This window comes from Zalophus californianus, chromosome 6 (genome assembly GCF_009762305.2).
Source record: "Zalophus californianus isolate mZalCal1 chromosome 6, mZalCal1.pri.v2, whole genome shotgun sequence".
Taxonomy (NCBI): Eukaryota; Metazoa; Chordata; class Mammalia; order Carnivora; family Otariidae; genus Zalophus; species Zalophus californianus.
Genome location: NC_045600.1, coordinates 5466382 through 5486866, shown reverse-complemented (window position 1 = coordinate 5486866; position 20485 = coordinate 5466382). Strand labels below are relative to the sequence as shown.

The following is a 20485-nucleotide window of genomic DNA, read 5'->3' as shown; positions in this document are numbered from 1 at the left end:
ACCTCACACAGCAGCCAGGGAAAAGCAAACCAGTTTCTAAAGAAAAAACTTCCCAGTGGAAGATAGTCATCAAACTACACACACACATAAAGATACACTATGATTAGTTACATTTCTAAAAGCTACTTCAGATTAAAGATAAAAAAAGGAGACCATGTAATTCAAACATTTTAAGAAACTGGAAAGCCTCAAAGTAAACGGACATCTAGTAAAAAAGAATCCAGAGTAACCCTCCACTAGTAAGATTTTTACTCCTACTTCTTCTAAAATTCCACATAGTACAAACTGTGTACCTGGTTTTACTGAATTCAGTAATTGTCTACTAAATATTTCTGGTACCAGCAGACCTCTGTTGTGCTAATGTTGACATTTTTCTCTAGCTGTCATCTTTCATGCTCTTCTAGGTATGAAAACATCAAGTTTTAAGGAGGCTGTTGTGAGTGCTCATAACAAAAACAGTTTCCAGTGGTTAAACTTTAGAATGGGAAGATGTTTGAGTACAACCTTTACATTTTCCTCATTTCCCAGGGGCTTCTAAAGCAAAGATTTAACTACTTAAAACGTTCACCAAATGGAAGAGAAGTTCAGTAAGTGTTACTTTCTTATTAACAATCTTATTGCACTCTTACTGACAGAACTGAACAGAAACTTTCATTTCCACAGCATAAATGTTTCAATCTTCAAGTCCAACATCATTCCCATACCAGGAACAAAAGCACCAAGAGATGTCAGCAAACTGAAGAAATGAGAAGCAGCAACCACTTTACTCTCTCAGGCTAGAGTTGCATTTCAGACATTAACTTAAAATTTGGAATACACTGAGAGAAAGGAGGGCAGACAGGAAGGGGTAGCAGAAGGTTAAAAACTGAGGTTGTTTGGAATTCCAATAAAGAGGTTGTTCTGTAGCTGTTTGAGAACTTGGCTTTGCAAACTACTTTCTCCGGCCAGAGAAAAACTCCTCCTTAAATTGTTGGAACTTGACCAGAATATCAATCACAGCAGTCCCTGGGACTAATTTGGTAAGGCGGGACTGCATGCACAGTAGCCTGCATAGACATAATATATCATGGTTCAAGCAAAAGTCTTGCCAAACTTTAACAGTGGAAAGCTGCTTTTATTTTGCTATATTCTTTTTTTTTTAAGATTTTATTTACTTATTTGAGAGAGAGCAAGCGAGAGAGAGCATGAGCGACAGGGAGGGGAAGAGGCAGACTCCTGGCCGAGCAGGGAGCCCGATGCGGGGCTCGATCCCAGGACCCCAGGATCAGGACCTGAGCCGAAGGCAGACGCTTAACTGACTGAGCCACCCAGGCGCCCTATTTTACTATATTCTTGAGTTAAATGCATTCACCTAAAATAGTAAGAAAAACCTCTCCAAGATTATTACTGGTTATTTCAATTTTGAAATACCAGTGGGGCCATCGAGAAGAAAAACAGGGGAGAGGTACCATTTATACAACAGCAAAATTCACTTTTTGGTGTCCACTTCTACGAGTTGTGACAAACGCATACGGCTACGTAATCAACCACCACAATCAAGCCATGAGCAGATTCATCGCTAAACGGTTAACTCTTCGGAGGGTTTTAAAAGCAAAAGTAACCTGTCAACATACTTCAAAAGTATGTTTGCTCTTCAAACACCACCTCCTTCATTTGGAAAAGCAAAGCAATACCCTGCAAGGGATCCTACACGTGTCGACAAACGGCGGGGGCGAGGCCGCGCAGCGAGTGGCGCCCGCTACCCGGCGGCTACCGTCCCCCGAGGACAAGCGGGGCAAAGGCAGAGTTGCAGCGCCCGGCCGGAGCCGCGAGGAAGAAGAGTTTAAGGCCAGAATGACAAACTCCAAAGCACCGAATTCTTCTCCCTAGTAGGGCGCCGAACGTGTGGACCACGGCCAGGGCGCGTGGGAAGAAAGATGACCTATTTTCAACGCCTGTTTTTATAACTGGAAAGTGAGGAAGAAAAGCAGGGACTCGTCCCCGAGCGCCCCGGCGAGCACCTGAGGTTTGGGGAGCGGAACACAGAAGCCACACAGCCTTCACCCGGGCGACGGCGGGCAAGCAAGGAAGGAAGGAAGGAAGGGAGCGCGAGCGCGGGCCGGCCGCACACGCCGCCCAGCCGCCCAGCCGCCCAGCCGCCCAGCGCAAGCCAGAGCGGCCCGGGCCCCACCCGGCGGGCGCCCAGCGACCGGCGCTCCCTGCACCTGCCGCCGCCTCCGGCCGAACGCCCCGAGGGGCCGCGGGGCCGGGGCCAGCGCGCCCCCCGCACCGGCAGAGCCGAGCGGCGCCCCTGACCCGCCGGGCCCCCACACCCAGCCCTCCCGCCCGGCCCCCGGGGCGCACACCGCCCCCCGCACCTCGGGCCCGGGGCGGCCGGCGGGGCGCGCGCAAGACCCCGGCCGAGGGGCGCCGGCCGGGGCGGGGGACGGCCTCGCCGCGCGAGTCTGCCTGCGGGCCGCGCGCGCCGAGGGGCCGCCGCCCGCACTCACCTGCCCGGTTGCCCCCTTTGCGCAGCGGCGGCGGCGCCACACTCGGGCCCGGACCCACCGTCCGCCTCAACCAAGCCCCAGGCGGCGGCGGCGGCGGCGGCGGCGGCGGCAGCGGCCGGACGGGAGGGGCGGGACGGCGGCCTGAGACGGCCTCGCCGCCGCGGCCCAACCCGGCTCCGCCCGCCCCCGGGCCCCGCCCCCGGGCCGCCGCCGCCGCCGCCCATTGGCCCGCGGCTCCGATGCATGGGGAGCGCCTGTCAGCCAATCAGAAGAAAATAGAGCTCTCCAAAGAGGAAAGTGTCGCCCGTCTCTCCCCGGCCCCTCCCCGCGGGTCAGTGGTCGCGGCGGGCCGGAGGAGGAGCCAGCCGGGGGGGGGGGGGGAGTCCATCCCGTCAGTCCCGCCCCCCGGGGCGAGAAGGAATTCGGGAGCAACCGAACGTGCTAACGGAACTTAGACGAGGGAGGCGGGGCCTGAGTCGCCCGTACTCCAATCAGCGCCTGGCGTGGGCGCAGCCCAGCCAATTGTGACCCCGAAGCTGGCGGGGGCCGAGACCGCTCTGGCCCGCAGGCCCAATGGCTGGGGAGGAAGCCGAGCAGAACCGTTGGGGGTGGCGGGGCGGGGCTGCGCCCGGTCGCTTGTTTTCCGTCGCGGTCGCAGCGCGATGACGTAGTTTCCCCGACATTCCGTGTCCAAAATGGCCACAGTCGGCGAGGAGAGACGTCGCTAAGGGGCTTGCCTGAGGCGAGGGGTAAGTGACCGACTGACCGCGGACGGCGCCGCTCATCCCCGCTTACTTGGAGGTCGGCGTAGGGTATGACCTCTTTCCTCCGCTTACTGGCGGAGTCTCCCTTCGCGGATTCCGCCTCGCTCCGCTATCCCCCGTGCAAATCGAAGTTAGCGGGCGACAGCGGGGCTGCGGGACGGGCTCCGGGAGAGGGTCTGAGGAACAGGCGCGAGGGAGGGAGGTCGGTGCGGACCCTAACAACAGTCAGCGACCCTCGGAGTGAGGGGCGGCTAGGGTTCGGGGACTCTCTAGCAGGTGGGGAGAAGGAGCGGGGGTCTTTTCACACGCGCGCGCACACTCTGAGCCGCACAACCGCAAACTACCCACATCTTCCAGTTATTTCGCAGCGTGCCGGCCCCTATCGTGGTTAGGCCTGGGACTTCGGGAATTATTCCACATTTGGGGTACTCCGACTTTGGAGTCTGAAGAACCGTGTAACAGGGTGGGACTGGGAATGAGAAAAAAGCACTCCGCGATTAGATTCGTTCTTTCCGAGACGTGGTCCTTAGCCGATCCTCTGCTGGGTTTGGTTTGTTATTAAAGGAATTGTTCCTTAGCAAGTTGAGGCGTAAGTGTAGAGCTTATCTAGAAGCCCTTAGCCTGTTACCAGCACAAAGCATGGTCGATAAAGCTCCCTCAATTTGAATTGCAGTTAAACCGTGCTTTCGCCAAATCATCCGACGTTAGGCACGACTTCCAAGAGCAATTACTTGAGAGTGTGGTCTTCTGTGTTTTTAAGGTAAACTTGATAATGCTTATGTGTCTCGCTCTAAATCTGTCTTTAGAGATATCTAGCATAGTGCCTTTCAATTGTAGGCGCTCTTAAAAGGTTTGTATGCATGATGTTGCTAGAATGAAAACTCTATGAGGAGCTTTGTATCCTCCCCACCTAGAACACTGCTGAGGTATAGTAAGCTTTCTAGATTGCTGAACGATGGTAGTAGCGGTGGTATTGATCGACATTTTGGTTAAGATTGTTAGTGTCCTTAGGATCTTGCCTGTTAAATAATCTTGACTATAAATATGAGTTGTCCAGGATTATTTTATTTTCTTCAGAGTGACACTATTGATATCTGATTTTAAGGGGGGTTTTGTTTCATTTTGATTATATTGTGATGCATTATTCAAACATACTGGTTGATTTTTTTAGTTGATTCTTGCATAAAACATATTTAACATTTGTTTCATTTTGAAAATGTAGTTTGCACCCACGAGCAATAAAGAAACATTCTAGTTGCTAATGAAGTCCTTAAATGCCACTTCTGAAATTGAATGTCATAAAGAAAAAACTGGTCATAGTTTTGGCTTACTAAATGAACTACTTTACTTCAGGAGATTATGTTCAAAAGCATGGAGTTCGCTGAGGGAGAAAAATGTTTTGTTTGCTTTGTTTGTAAAAACTGGGTAAGGACAAACAACCAAAAGGAATTAAGTTCAAGGTAATTGAGGAGATTACAAAGAATATTAAACCAGGTTAAGTTCAGTTCATATTTTTAGGGTCAGATAAATGATATACCAGAGTACTTGCAGGTAAAATTGTAAAATTGTTGTTCATGGGTTTTGAGGAATCCAAAAAGCACAGTTAACGGTAGAAGACCGGAGTCGTAAATGTCTGTGTTTGCAGAGAGCAGTTAGATGGGTGGCTCTTGAACGCTAGAACTTGTTACTAATCTGTTTTTGGAATCTTGTTGGGAGGGCAAAAAGAGAGTTTGTAAATACTTGGGAGAGGAGAGCTGATTCCTTCAAACTGGCAGAGTTTTAACTAAAAAAAGCCAGGTGACATATATCTAATTACTTTCCTTAGAAGTTTACTATACCCTGGTGATGAATGAGGGATTGTTAGACATGGATCTATTCAGGTTTCCTTAGGATGCTGAACGTAGTCTCTCTTCCTATCCTAGTAGACACAAGAGAGAAACGTACATTGGGTAAGGTCTATCTGGATGGGTTTATATTACAATTACCCAACCCAAAATGTTGATTAATGGGTTGATGTCAGCCTGAAGAGAGGTCTTTAGAGATGAGCTACAGGGCTCTGGTCTTGCCCTTACTCTGGTTAGCACTTTCTTATTACCAACTTGATAGGAGGCATGCTTCTCAGACTAATCAATGCACTCAAAAGCCGTACTATAAAGAATTGTTAAAGGTTGAAACAATAGGCCAAAACTAACAAGATGTACATTTGCCAGGTTGAATTTACAAAAACTCAATGACGCATATTTGAGATAAGTAAGACCTGACTTGAAAAAAGGATTCTAGAAAGTAATGTTCCATATAGGGAAGTGAAGTATAGAATCTTCCCCCAGATTGAGGGAAAGCAGTATCTTTGTCTAATGACAAACTGTGGCTCTGCCATTTACAACCTTTGTGAATTAAGCAAGTTGTTTCATGTCTCTTCAGTTCTATTTTCTCCGCGATAAATTGTGAGGATAGGAAAATATAGCTGGCAGGCATACTGTGTCTCAGTGGGCACACAGTGGACATGGTGCTGAATATTAGGAATGTCCCTTCCCCCATTTGCTATGAAGATCATATAAAAGGTGCTGTTTTCCATTTTGGTTGCTAATGTTTAGGGGTTATCTTGAAACACTAAAAACCATGTTGAGAAGATAAAGATGTTTGTTTACCCTGGAGAAGAGAAGGGAATGGAAAAATTCTCTTCACGTATTCGAAAGGCAATCAGATAAGGGAAAGGTATTTTCAAGGCTTTGAAGCCTTGAAAGGTAGGAGTAAGGTAGGAGCAAGGTAGGAGCAAGGTAGGAGCGTCAGAGTGTTGTTGAAAGGTAGAAAAATCAATGTAAGATTAATATAAGAATTAAGGTGAACCCTAGTTCTTGATACTCAGCAATGTCATAGGCTGTCTGGTAAACGATTAACGTCCCGTTAATGAAAGTGGCCAGATGAAGGTTAGTGAGTGACCAAATATTACTGTTATTTAGAATTTCTGTACTAGCTGAGAAAATTGAGTAGTGACCTTTACTGTTGTTTCCAACTTGTAAGTGTCCATAATTCTAAATTTGAAAATGCATTTATTCTTTCATCATGTAAAATGACATATCCAAAGCACATACCTGAAACATGTTGCTAAAATACTTTGACATGCTGCTTGTTTATTGAGAGATTTTTTTACTTTGTGGAGCTCATAAACGTCTCTGTCATTTTCATGGTAATCATGAGCTGCTAATGAGAAAACCTGTAACTTTAGGGTCTTGTGAAAAAATAATTAAAGAGTAATAGGGAACAGGGTTATAGAACTGATGTAAGAACTTTTTCAGGGGAATGAATGATTCAGAGGACTGTTTTTATTCTATTTGTGTACGTTTATTTTCACTTCCTCTCATGTATTGTTGATTTGGCCCCAGAGTCTAAAGGCACCTACGCTGGATCATTAGCATGGGGTTTGGCCACTGACAGCAAGGCAGAACAGGCTTGAATCTGTTTGTGGCTTATTCACTGGGGGACTGGGATTGTCTTCCATTTGTGCTTCACCCTCACTGGGTCCGAACCCTTATCCTCACTCTGCCCCTGTCGTCTCAGTGGATGTCTTGGCACTCTACTTCCCAGTGGAATTTTAGGATTTATTTCCTCCCCCTTAAATGAGTTTTTCCCAATATCTTCCTCAAACTTTTCCTTCCCTCTGTCTCAGAGAAAGAGCTTCCTTCCTGAGGTTAACTTTTTTACCTATGCTTTTTATGATCCCTTGGCCAGTGAACCCCTCAGTGGCTTATTCAGCCTCTAGTGGCTCTTTTCCCTTCTTGCTTCAGACATCCTTCCTTCTCCTTTATGCTAAATAAACAAGAATAACCTGTTTCATAGCTTATTCATTCCTTGCCCCTTGTAGTCTTACTTCTGCCCCACTGCACTTCTGCCAAGATTCTGCTATTTGCACATGTGTATGTGTCTGCTTTATTGAGATGGTTCCCAAACCATACAAATCACCTGTTTGAAATAGTGTGCATGTCAGTGGCCTTCAGTACAGGGTTGTGCAGCCATTACTACAGTGGACTTTCACTGTCTCTAAGAACTAATCACCAATGTAACCTTTCCTTATTTCTTGGTTCTTTAGCATTTGTCACTGTTGCCTACCACATCTGGATTACGGTCAGTATCCCTTGGTTTCTCTTGCAATTGAAGTTGCAAATTTACCACCTCTTTGACCATTCCTTCCCTTTCTTTCCTTTGGTGATTCTTCTGCTTTCTCAAGTTCTGTCCCAGACCCATCCGTTTTCACTCTCCAGCCCTTTACCTGTGACCATGACTTTAATTGTCAATTCTGTATAGATGAATCCCAAATAGATGTGTTCTTTCCAGATTTCAACAGTCCTGTTTATCTGATGGGTATTTCCATACAAACGTCTTACACATTCTTCAAACCTAATATTTTTGGAACCAAAATTCTTCTCCCCGCCCCAGGTCCCCCCATCAAAACTAACCCCTTCTCTTCCCACTTTTCTTTTTAGTATTACCCTTTCCATCAGGCAAACAAACCTGAAATCATCTCTTGCCACTTTTTTTGCCTCACGGCCAGTTGTGGTGCTTCCTCTTTTACTCAACACTATGTTGTGGGGACAAGCCCTCATCATTTCTTGAACAGCTGCTATAGTCTCCTGGCTGGTCTTCCTCCTGCAAATCTCCAAACATCCTCCACTTCATCTCTCTCTCCCCTTACCAGGCCTTATTATTTTTCATGGCACTTGCCACTCCCTGACAAGTAAGCACATATTTGTTTCTCTTAGTCTCTACCACTACAACATAAACTTGTAGTAGGGCAAAGACCTGACCTCTCGTTTCCTGCTGTGTCATTGCAGCCTGGCTCATAGTAAATAATAAATATTTGAATGAATAACTACATGCAGAACTGTTGGGTTAATATATCTTAAAGTAGGTATTCCCAACTAGTGTACCGTGAATAAATTACAGTTTGAGATATTGATTCCCTCAAGCCAATTGGCCAGTTGCTTTCTGCTCCGCAAGGATGTGTATGAATGTTTGTTACTATTATTAATAATGAAAAACCAGAAATATCTCAAATGTTCATTCATAGTAGAATGGATAAGTAAATTGTGTTTTATTCATAGAATGGAATACTGTACAATGGACTTTCTCAACTTCAACACTGTTGATATTTTGGATCAGTTCATTCCTTTTGGGGGATTGTTCTGTGCCTTGTAGAATGTTTGGCAACATTCCTGGCCTCTACCCACCAGATGCCAGCAGCAGCTCCCTAGTTATGACAACCAAAACTGTCTCCAGACATTGACAAATGTCCCTGGGGGTCAAATTCGCCCCTGAAAACCAGAATGAATAAATGAATAGTGCTTTATGTAACAACAAGGATAAACCCCACAAACATAATGTTGAGCAAAAGAAAGCAGTTGTGACAGAGTGATACTCTATCATTCCACAGTCCTTCAGAAACCTGCAAGACTGGTTGCTGGGAGTAGAGATCAAGATAATGGCTATCTTTGGGGGGATCATGATTAGAAGAAGAGTGAGGAGAATGCCCGGGATGTTGGTAATATTCTGCTTCTCAGCGGGATGGTGTTACACAAGTGTATTCGCTTTGTGAAAATTAGTAAACCATACACTTAAAATTTTTTTCTGTATGCTATAATGCAATTACACATTGTTTGAATTTATAAAATCATAAGCACATAAGCAAGCATTCTTTGGCTGCTGAGAGATTCTGATCCAGAGGGGATAAGGAGGAGGTCTGGTAAGTAGTCTTACCTGAGTCTCTCCCACTTTTCATGAAGTGAAAGAAGAGTACAGGGACCACTTGTTTACCTGTGGTCCAGACTGGACACCTGGTAACGTTTTACCACCTTTACTGCTTGAGCCTGTGTTTTAGCTGAACCATTTGAGAGTAAACTGCAGACATGATACTTTACCCCTAAATAGTTCATTCAGCCTGAGAATAGTCATTTTCGTATATAATCACAATATCATTATTACCCCTAAGAAAATTAACAGTCCCTAATAGCCTTTAATATACAGTCCATATCAAAATTTCTCTACTTGTTCAAAATTTCTTTTATAGTTTTTTTTTCTTTAAAAAAATAAGGATCTAATCGAGGTTCACACATTAGTTTGAACATTATGCCTTTGTAGTCTTTCAAATCTAGGACAGTTCCTCCCATCTTATTTTTTCATGACATTGACTTTTTTGAAGCAACCAGTCAGTCGTCTGGTGGAGTGTCACATTTCTGGATGTGACTAATAGTTTCCTTGTGCCATTTAACTTGTTCTTCTACTCCCAGTATTTACTGTAAACTAGAAGTTAGGTTTAACCAAGTTAGCTTGCTTGGATTTAGCTTCAGCTTTTTGGAGGTAAGAATACTACACAGGTGGTTGATTTTTATTCCATATCACATCATATCAGGCCACAGAATAGCAGGTTTTCACCCTATTAGTGATGCCAGGCTTGACTTTTTGTTAAGGTAAAGGTACTTTTTTCTACAATAATTAATACCAGTGCTAGCAAAGTAGACTTATGGATCTTTTACAATCAATCCTTGTCATTTTTCTTTATAATATTCCAATTCCCTGATTTTGTCCAGTGAGAGTTGATGCTGCCTCTTGTGTCTTTTTATAAGCTTCCATTCGTCTGAGCACATCCCAGGCAGACCCCTACTCCAGACTGGAAAGGAGAATGGAGACCTGGTTCCTTTTAGAGGGTAACTAAGATGTGCACCCTGATGTGTTCCTGACTAAGGGAGTGTCATTGCTTCTGGATACTTCAGTGGACAGAGCTAGGATATGTATTTTTTAACCATAATTTATTTTTATATTTTCAATTAAAATTCAGCATTAAAGATTTTACTTAACCTTTGATCTTGTGCACTGAACTGAAAATCTTGATTCCTAACAACATTAACATTTATATATCTTTGCTTTATCCTACAATACACACACACACAAAATTGTTTGACAAAATTGTTTGACAGTTAACAATATTAATGCCACTACTAACAAAACATTACTGGAGAAGTTTAAGATTTCTTTGCAGTTCTTTAGTCCTTAGAATATATCTCACTCAGGATGGAACAAGATCAGGAATAATTACTTATAATGATTTTCTGGTGGTTATGTTTCCTGTTTGCTATACACTGGGCTTATTTTGAGTTTTAGGATTTGCTTTTTTCTTTTTAGTTAAGTTCATGAATGTGTTAAATATTTACATAATTTGAAAGTCAGAGTTGCAGAAGGACTCCTGAGTCAACCTGAAAGAGCTGCTTCCAGTGGCTGTAGCTGGAATAGTTTGGGCAGCAAAATAAATAATGATAGTATTGGATTATAACTCAAAGAATAAAACAAATACTAATGAGTCCATACTAATATAAATACATGATTGAATAAATGAGGGAGAAGGAACAGACCTTTCTTACAGAAGAAATCCAAATAATGTTGAAGGAAGGAAGGAAATAGAAAGTCACCATTGGAACACCATGATAATTGTTGCAGGCAAGATCCTTCAGTGAATGCTAAAATTAATGGGCAAAACTTTAAGAAAAACAGGTTATTTGCTTAGTATTTTGCATTGCAAAATATTTTCTCTAAGATGCTTACTAATTACTGTAGTAATAATAACCTATGTCCCCACATTCTTTGATATTTCTCCTTCCCGGAGATGTAGCCTAATTCCTTTCCCTCGAGAGTGGGCTAGACTTTGTGATTCGTTTGTAAGGAATAGAATATGGCAAGGAGAAAATAGTGACTTTCAGTGAGAAACTGAGCACAACCCCGTCTTCACCAAGTGCTCGTGGTTCATATCAGCCGTAGGAAGTCATTCTGGTATCTGATGTGAGGTAAGGTGAAGGGCACTTTAGCTCTGTGGCATTCTTCCCCAGAACTCTAGTCTGTTCATGGGAAACATCAGACACACCTAAACCAGAGACATTTCAGTCAGCCTAGGTCCTCTTCAAAACTGCTGAGCTCATGAAAAAACAGGAAAGACTGAGAAACTGTTACTAGAAGATACTAAGGAAATATGGCTCCTAAATGCAGTGTGGCATCCCGGAACAGAAAAGGGATTTTTTGAAAAACTCAAAATTTGAGTGAAGGCTGTAGTTGATAATGTACCAAAATTGATGTCTTAGTTTTGGTAAATGTACTGTGGCTGTGTAAGATGTTAACATTGGAGGAAGCAGAGTGAAAGGTACATGAGAATTCTCTCCTATCTTTACACTCTTCTGTAAATCTATAATTATTTTCAAATAAAAGATTTCTTAAAAAGTCAAAGCTGTGTAAAAAGGTGTACCCAGAGAAGTGTGGCTCACATCCCTGTCCTTTCCATTCTGTTCTTCCCTGCTCCCTGTTGGTAACCTTTTTTTTTTTAATTAGTTTAAAAAAACAGAGATGTCTATTTCATTTCTCCTCTGTTCTTACATGTATGCTAACGTACCGTGTACACTGTCTTGTATGTAGCTGATCCTGGAAATGTCTCCTTACTAATACTTAAAGAAAGGTTTTTTTCAGTCTCTTTTTATACCTACATGGTACATCATTAGTGTTAATGTTAACTGTATTTTATTCAACCAGTGCCCTATTGAGGGACATTTGGGTTGTTTACAGTTTTTTGCTATCATAAATGGCATTTTTGTGAATAATCTTTTGCACACATTGTTTCGTACTTGTAATGGTATTTTCAGAGTGGATTCTTCGAAGTGGGATTACTAAGTAAAAGAGCAAATGCATATGCAATTTTGTTAAATATTGCCAAATCCCCCACTGTGAGAGTTGTTCCATTTTGTATTCCTACCAGCACTATATGAGATCGCCTCCTTCTCCCTGGCCTTGCCAACATAGTATATAGTCACGCTTTTAGATTTTCTGCGAACTGAGAGTTGAGAAATATATCTCAGTATGACATCTGACTATGAACTCTTCAATTTACTGAGCATCTGATTGTGCACTTTCCATATTTACCTAGGCTTTAGGTAACTGACCTCCCCCAACCCACAGTCATTGCCTAGTTCCGCAACACGGCCAAGTACAAACTAGTGGAAGAAGATTGCTTTTTTCCTGATACTTAATTTCTTCCTTTTGGAGGAAAGATCGGATTTTTAGGGTTCCCAGGTAGGAGGAAGAGGAGGGATGCACTCAGCCCTGCCACGTCACCTTTCCCACCAGAAATGAAGTGGCACACAGAAGAGGTTAGGCTTCCAGATGCCTCTGGCCCAGACTCTAGCTAGTGAACTGCTATTTTCTTGCTAAGCAGACCAGCCTGGTTCTAGCTGCCTCTTTAAAATCCTTGACCTGGGGGCCCAGCTCCAGGGCGGAGGCAGCGGAGAGGCCTGCGGCGCAGGAAGCAGCAGGGCCAGGAGCGGGCGCTGGAACCGAGCCAGAGTGGGCGGCACGGCGAGCAGCCACCATGTCAGTGTTCGGGAAACTGTTCGGGGCAGGAGGTGGCAAGGCTGGCAAGGGCGGCCCGACCCCTCAGGATGCCAGCCAGCGGCTGCGGGACACAGAGGAGATGCTAAGTAAGAAGCAGGAATTCCTGGAGACTAAGATCAAGCAGGAGCTGACCGCCACCAAGAGGCACGGCACCAAAAACAAGCGCGAACTAGAACAAATATAGAATTATTTGGAACCACAAAAGACTTGAATAACCAGAGCAATCTTGAGAAAGAACAAAGCCAGAGGCATCACACTTCCTGATTTCAAACTATACTACCAAGCTGTAGTGTTGAAAACAGTGTGGTATTGGCATAAAAACAGACACATAGATCAATGGACTAGAATAGAAAGTCCAGAAATCCACAAATTGGCCATATATAGTCAACTAATTTTTTTTTTTAAGGATTTTGTTTTGTTTGACAGAGAGAGACAGCGAGAGAGGGAGTGTGGGCGGAGGGGGTGGGAGGGGGAAAGGTGGGCTTCCCACTGGGCGGGGGGTCCAGTGCGGGGGGTCTGCTGCGGGGCTTGGTCCCGGGATCCTGGGATCACGGCCTGGGCCGAAGGCAGATGCTTGACGACTGAGCCACCCAGGCGCCCCTTTGGTCAATTAATTTATGACAGAAGAGGCAAGAGTATATAATGGAGAAAGGACTGTTGGGAAAACTGGACAGCTGCATGCAAAAGAATGAAATTGCACCACTAAAAGAATGAAATTTACACCATATACAAAAATTAGCTCAAGGGATTAAAGACTTGAATGTGAGATTTGAATCCATAAAACTCCTGAAGAGAACATAGGTGGTAATCTCCTTGAGATTGGTCTTAGTGATGTTTTTTGGATCAGACTCCAAAGGCAAGGACAACAAAAACAAAAAATAAACAAATGAGACTGCATCAAACTAAAACACTAATTCACACTGAAGGAAGCCATCAACAAAACGAAAAGGCAACCTACTGAATGGGAGAAGATATTTGCAAATCATGTATCTGTTAAGGGGTTAATATTCAAAATATATAAAGAACTCCTACAGCTCTTAACAACAACAACAAAAAAAACCTACCTGATTAAAAGATGGGCAAAGGACCTGAATAGACATTTTTCCAAAGAAGATATCTAGGTAGCAATAGGCACATGAAAAGATGCTCAACATCACTGATCATCAGTGAAATGCAAATCAGAACCACAGTGAGATATCACCTCACACCTGTCATAATGGCTGTTATCAAAAAGATAAGAAATAACTATTGTTGGTAAGGATGTGAAGAAAAGGGAGCCCTCGTGCACTATTGGTGGGAATGTAAATTGGTAAAAACACTTTTGGAAAACAGTATGGAAATTCCTCAAAAAATTAAATATAGAGGGGGCACCTGGGTGGCTTAGGCGGTTGGGCGTCTGCCTTCGGCTCGGGTCATGGTCCCAGGTCCTGGGATCGGGCCCCGCATTGGGCTCCCTGCTCTGTGGGGGGCCTGCTTCTCCTTCTCCCTCTGCCTGCCACTCCTCCTGCTTGTTCTCTCTCTCTCTCAAGTAAATGAATAAATCTTTTAAAAAATTAAAAATAAATAAAATCCTTGATCTATTTGAAAATTGCTATTCTCTGATCACATTTACAGTTTACATATTCCAGTGGCCTCTTGATGAGAGTCCTTGTTTTTTATATTCTTTTCTCAACATGACACTTTTTTTTTTGATTTATCCATTTGCGCACGTGCACGAGAGAGAGTGTGTGCATGCATGTGTGCATGTGCACAAGCAGAGTGAGGGGCAGAAAGAGAATCTTAAGCAGACTCCCTGCTGAGCGTGGAGCCGGACACGGGGCTCGATCTCATGACCCGAGATCATGATCTCAGATGAAAGCAAGAGTCGGACACTTAACCGCCTGAGGCACCCAGGCACCCCAACATGACACTTTTAGAAAATCTGTTTATTCTGAAAGAAAAAAAGAGGATGAGAAAGCTAGAACGTATTAAAGGAACTCGCTTCTTCCCTTGTGGACCACCTTCCTCCACCCGCTCCCCTCAAAATCACTGCACCCATACCTGATTTATACTGCTCAGTTCAGTGACTTATGTAGATGTGAAATCATCTGATCTGGTGGCTTTTCTCAGTGAAATGAAGTAAACCAAAAAACCAAAATTTTGATTGGGTGGTGAATGGAAGAGATGGATAATTTTAAAGCATAAGTCTTTTTAGGCGGTTAGGACAGGCCTGGGTTTTACTGAAGAATGGAACCTAAGCTAGCGTGAGGGGATTGGGTCTACTGAAGAAAGGCAGAAAGGAATGTAAGACAGAAATGCTCTTCCTTTTATACTACCATGAAATTTGGAATTTGTTATCCTGAGGGTCACTTAGGTGTTAAATTGGCTTTGGAGGTAAACATGGGCTTGTATCAGTCGTTCAGTAGTATTGCTGCTCTGGGAAATTTTGATCCAAAATCAAGTATAACCTGTGACTGAGGACTGTTTATAATGATCGGGATTGTTTAATATGGAAAGTTCCTCTCCAACTTTGCTGCCGCTTCTCTTTCTCCTAGGATTCTAACATTTTCAGAAAATCTTTTGGAAAGAACAAGTCTACTTCAATAAATGAAGGAGAATAAAGAAAATTCAAGCCCTTCAGTAACCTCAGCAAACCTGGATCACACAAAACCATGTTGGTACTGGGATAAGAAAGATTTGGCTCATACACCCTCGCAGCTGGAAGGACTTGATCCAGCCACTGAGGCCCGGTATCGCCGAGAGGGAGCTCGGTTCATCTTCGATGTGGGCACACGCTTGGGACTGTATCCTAAGTCTCCCTGGAATCTGTTACAGATAGGCTCCCCACCACCACCACCAAGAATTAAGTTAGATACTATATACAAAGTATATAGAACTGTCTCTTTACTAAACAGTTCTTAAATATTTTTATTTAAATGTTATTTCTCATTTACTTGGCTCTTCGGGGGATTTCTGTTTCCCATTTGTCATTTAAATGCGTAGAGTTAGCCATTGAGCGAGTGGCCACCAGGCCTAGTGACCATAGTGGAAGTGCACCTAAAGGAAGGTGAAGCCCCGCCTTGTTATAAGTATAAACTTCAACTTGATAATTCCTATGTCAGAGTTCTGACACCCTGAGATTCCCCATCTGCCTGCTTGGTCACTGATGGTATATGCTTTAACACTGATTTTCTTATTTTTTGTCTTTATTTTTCCACTTTTAACTAAGAACATAACCTGTAAAAATTCTTGGTAAAGTCCTTAACCAAAACAACAGACACTATGATACCCTGGCAACTGGAATAATTTATTTTCATCGCTTCTATATGTTTCATTCCTTCAAGCAATTCCCAAGATATGTAAGTATTTGAATTTTATTATAGTTCTCTATCACATGTTATATTTTCACACAGTTTAGTGGACTGGTTATAGTCTCTTTTTATTCTGTTTTCCAGAAAGTATTTATTTTTATATAATACATGCTATCTCTAAACAATCAAGTTTGAATTTTTTGTTTTTTCCAGTTAACTATATTTAAATCTTTTTTTATTTAGGCCACTGTGGACCATAATCATATTGCACTTTGTGTGGAATTTACTTCCTTCTTACCTTTTACAAGATAAATTGGGACTTATAATTGAGACCCCCCCCCCCCAAAAAAAGGCCAAGATGGAAGAGAAGTTCCTTTTGCCATATCACTCATTCTTCAGTTACTCTTTAAACATGCCGTATGTCTTATACTCTTTGGGGGAGTCAGGGAACCTGCCTCAAGTAGCCAGGATCGATGGTATGACACGTATAGAACACACAGTCAGTAGTGAAGCCGTAAGAGAGGTAAGGAAGGAAAGCTGGAGCAGTCAAAGGAGAGATTAATTACATCTTAGAGGGATCAGGGAAAATGCCAGCAAGGAGTTGCCAGCAGTTAGTTAAGTAGGGCTTAGACCTGCCAAAATGGGACAGAGCAGTTAGTCCAACAGAAGCTGGCATGAGCAGACACACCAGGAAGCATGCTATTTGATGTCAGCCCAGCCGGGGGGGTCCATTTGGGAGGACGGAAATGGTGGAAAGGTAAGCTGGAACGGCCCATAGTGAGCCTTGAAAGCCAGACCAGGGAAATCTGACTTTAGTAGGTAGACTGTGAAGTTTTCGAAGGGTTTCATGAGGAAGTTGACAGAAGTCTTACCAGGAAATTCATCTGTTGGGGATCTTCCTCTTAAGATTTTACTGAGTTTTGTACACGTCTTCCACACTAATTTGTGAAGTTCTAGAGGAAGGAGCCTGTAGCAGAATCATCTTGCTGCCCCAGCACAGCGTCTGACACGCACTGCACTCGGGGTCCCATGGAGAGAGGGGCGCGCTGGGGAGGCTGGCACAGAGAACAGCCAGAAGCCAAGCAGTGAGAAGGCCAGGGGTGTAAGGATGTGCATGTGGATTCAGGCAGCTGGAGCGGGGAGAGAAAGTGTGGGCAGTGGTGTCGAGATGGATTCCACAGGACAAGCATTTAATTGTGCTCTTTTTCTGCAGCAAAGCTCACTATTCAGGAAGCCATTATCTTTTTTTTTTTTTAAAGATTTTATTTATTTATTCATGAGAGACAGAGAAGCAGAGGGAGAAGCAGGTTCCCAAGGAGCAGGGAGCCCGATGCAGGACTCGATCCCAGGACCCCGGGATCATGACCTGAGCCGAAGGCAGATGCTTAACCATCTGAGCCACCCAGGCGCCCTCAGGGAGCCATTATCTTTAAGACTGCAATGTAAAATGAAAGTTTGTTCCTATGATTCTTTTCCTTTCTGGCATCTACTTTGTTTACATGATGTTTTCTTTAGAAAATTAGATTTAAAATAATTTATGAAGCCAAGTTGGGAAGGCCAAAAATCCTTACTTGTTTCTCCATGAGTTCTGTTAACAGTATCTCAAGAACTTTTGTTTCCCTTTTAGGTGACGGGAGCTTGTTGTCTCTTTCTGGCTGGGAAAGTAGAAGAAACGCCCAAAAAGTGTAAAGATATCATCAAAACAGCTCGTAGTTTATTAAATGATGTACAATTTGGCCAGTTTGGAGATGACCCAAAGGTAAGAATCTTAACTTCCTGCCTTCAAATCTTAATTCCTCGCGGTAGCATTATGGTAAAGTTCCTTGTATGGCCCTTAGATCTGCCAGGCCCCTGAGCCCTGAGAAGGCCCTATGCAGAAAGTACTTGTGCTTGCTTCTGTCAGAGAGGAAGGAAGATAATGTGGCCTACATTTAGGTAGCACTTGCTAATGCACACGCCTCCCTCGTTCTGAGTGCGTTCGGGGGCTAGAGCACATTGGATATGAGTAGAGATCCTCTTGTCACCATTAGCACTCCTAGACCCAGAAGCAGTTTGGTTTCTTTGGTTCAGCAGTGATGGCAAGGCCCGATCCATCCAGCTTCTGGGCAGGCAGAAAGTACAGATGATAGACGGACATGCACTTGTGTGTGCTTATGCTATGTGTCTTTTTGCTTCCTGAGAATATTGGCAAGTATTAACATTTGCTGCTATTTTCAGACACCAATGTTGCTATTGGACGTACCATCCATCCTGTCCCTTCCCCACACTCCCTGACAGTGTCAGGAAATGGTACTAAAATAGTTGTGCACATGCTTTTATTAGGTCTAAAAAGGCCACTCTCAGAGCCCAGGGGCAGCTTTTCAGCCACCCCTGACTCTTGCCAGGGTCCCCCCATTGTAACCCTTATGGCACCTGTGCATCATGCTTCACAACATTGATCACAGCTGGTAGATAGATTTTAATCAAATAATCACACAAAGAACTCGCCTCTTCTCAACTGTAGGATCTGTGAGAGCAAAGACCATGTCTCTCTTGCCTGGCGCCTGGTAGAGAGGCTGGGCAGAGTAGCTACTCAACAGCTACTTATTGACTGAATGACAAACTCAAAAGCACGGGTAGGGCAGAGCTCACCAAGGCAGGGAAGTTCGGCCCTGTCTGGTTTTGCTTTTCCTCCCTCGCTGCTGCTGCCCGCCACAGTAGACACCTCTGTCTGCCAAGCAGTGTTTGTATGTGTGTATATTAAACGTGTTCATTCTCCTTCTTGCTTCAAGGAGGTAACAGAGGCTGAGTGCTTTTGCATATGGTGTAGCTGCGATGAATACTAATAACTTTATAAGTATTGTTCAATATGGGTAACTCTGTTCCTTGAACTGATTTATAAATCTGTTCACCTGTTTATGAAAATGTCAGTCTGTTAGGAATTCATGCTAACAGTGATCAAAATGCAATTTAATAGAAGTAATGTGACCATCGGATACCTGTGGGTGTCTGATTCTGACACAGTAAGAGACAGTTGTAGGAACGTGTTGTGGGCATGTGCAGCACACTGGCATGTGTTATCCTAGGTGCCTTTGGGGAAGTCCGCTTTTACCTTCAGCCTTTACCCACTCACTGTACTTTCAGATCAGGAAACCGAGACCTGGCCGGGCACAGTGAGGTACAGGGTCTGCAGCTGCAGTGCCCCAGATGGTAGGAGAGGGGAACGGCCATGCTAGTCGGGCTTATACAGCAGGGCCCAGCCTGTCGCGAGTAGGGCAAAGGGGCTTTGAAACCTGCCCCTCCTTTCTATCATGTGCGGTCTCCCCAGAAATGATCTGGAGTACAAGGGCCACAGGAAAGTACGCTGGACCTGGGAGCAGTGAAGTCACTGTGGAGGACATTTCCTTTGCCCGAGAGGAGAACGAGCAGGGCAGTTATTAGGGGGAGGCTTATAAGCAATTAGGAAAAAAAGATGGTGAATCACTTGGGACATTTTTGCCTTAATTAGCTTTGCTTTAACTGTGTGGTTCCCCCCGCATCATATTAATTTCACATGTGCTCAACAAATACTTATTCCAGCCACTGTGTGAGGCACTAGACCTAAAACAGACATGGCCTTTGCCATTCACCTACATTTTATAGTGGAGTTGGAGTAGATTTTAATCAAATAATTCTATAACTATTGGATTATGAGCTGTGGGGAATACTATAAAAAGTTATTTAAAGGTGCAATGAGGGCATTCAACCTGGGAACCTGGACAAGTCCCCCAGCAAGTGTTGTGGGGCTGAGGGAAGATTCCCTGAGGAATGATGCTTGCACACAGACCTATCATTACCCCATTACTTGAATATTTGAAACAGAAAGGGAGGCCAGGCCTTGGGCTATCCTGTAATACTATATGGGCCACAGCCTCCAAACCTGTAGGCGCACTTGGTGAAAGACCGTTTCTAAATTTAGAGTCATGGTGAGACTACTGGGAAACAGGTAGTGACAAAACCAGGCAAAGTTAGCAGGATGTTTTATATCGTGGGGAAGTTTCTGAGATGGTAGAAAGCTTTCCTGAGAGAATGCTTGCAGCGCTAGGGTAGAAAAACCTTAGTCCTGCCATGCTGCTTGGAGTAACTAATCCTGAAAGAATTGTCTGTGTTCTGTGAAGTGAGGCCAGACCTCAGCATGAAAGCCCATTCCCAGCACGTCTTCTCTTTCTGGTGTTAATGGACTTGTGCACCTGTTGGCAATGGATTTCAGGCCCCTACCAAGCCCTGTCTTCTGTGGTGTAATAAACAAGTCATTGTCTGATTGTTCTGCCCGCTTAGACCACCGTGACTGCGGGTGCACCTTGTCTTTAAGTGCTGGGTGCAGCCAGGCTGCACAGAGGCCGGGCTCAGGAAGTTCCGGTTTGTAGGTGTTAGCTAGTTCCCGAGCATGGTGAAAGGGGAGATTCCATTTATGACAGCAACAGTAAAATACAATGTCCAGAATGAAGCCTCGTAAGAAGCTGTGGAAACCATGGAACTTAAAACCACTGAAGGAATGACAAAATTC

The 20485-nt window shown here is 44.2% G+C and overlaps 2 protein-coding genes across 7 annotated transcripts in view; one reads left to right on the top strand and one right to left on the bottom strand.

Moving 5' to 3' along the window:
* SETD3 (SET domain containing 3, actin histidine methyltransferase) overlaps positions 1-2636 on the bottom strand; it is a 78251-nt gene extending 75615 nt beyond the window's left edge. For 2 of the 4 annotated variants that reach the window (XM_027569825.2, XM_027569828.2), the window contains exon 1: positions 2490-2618. The gene's annotated coding sequence lies outside the window, so the exon portion shown is untranslated. Of the gene's footprint in view, positions 1-2489 lie in introns of all 4 variants that reach the window. The other 2 variants (XM_027569826.2, XM_027569829.1) reach the window with 2 other exon arrangements.
* A 53-nt stretch (positions 2637-2689) lies between these two features.
* The window catches only part of CCNK (cyclin K), a 28931-nt gene continuing 11135 nt past the window's right edge, over positions 2690-20485 (top strand). The window contains exons 1-5 of one of the 3 annotated variants that reach the window (XM_035727911.1): positions 2873-3238; positions 3927-4013; positions 15205-15453; positions 15927-16008; positions 17588-17719. In XM_035727911.1, coding sequence (XP_035583804.1) covers positions 15257-15453; positions 15927-16008; positions 17588-17719 — 411 coding nt within the window. In that variant the 5' untranslated portion in view covers positions 2873-3238; positions 3927-4013; positions 15205-15256. Of the gene's footprint in view, positions 2821-2872; positions 3239-3926; positions 4014-15204; positions 15454-15926; positions 16009-17587; positions 17720-20485 lie in introns of those variants that run through there. The other 2 variants (XM_035727912.1, XM_035727910.1) reach the window with 2 other exon arrangements.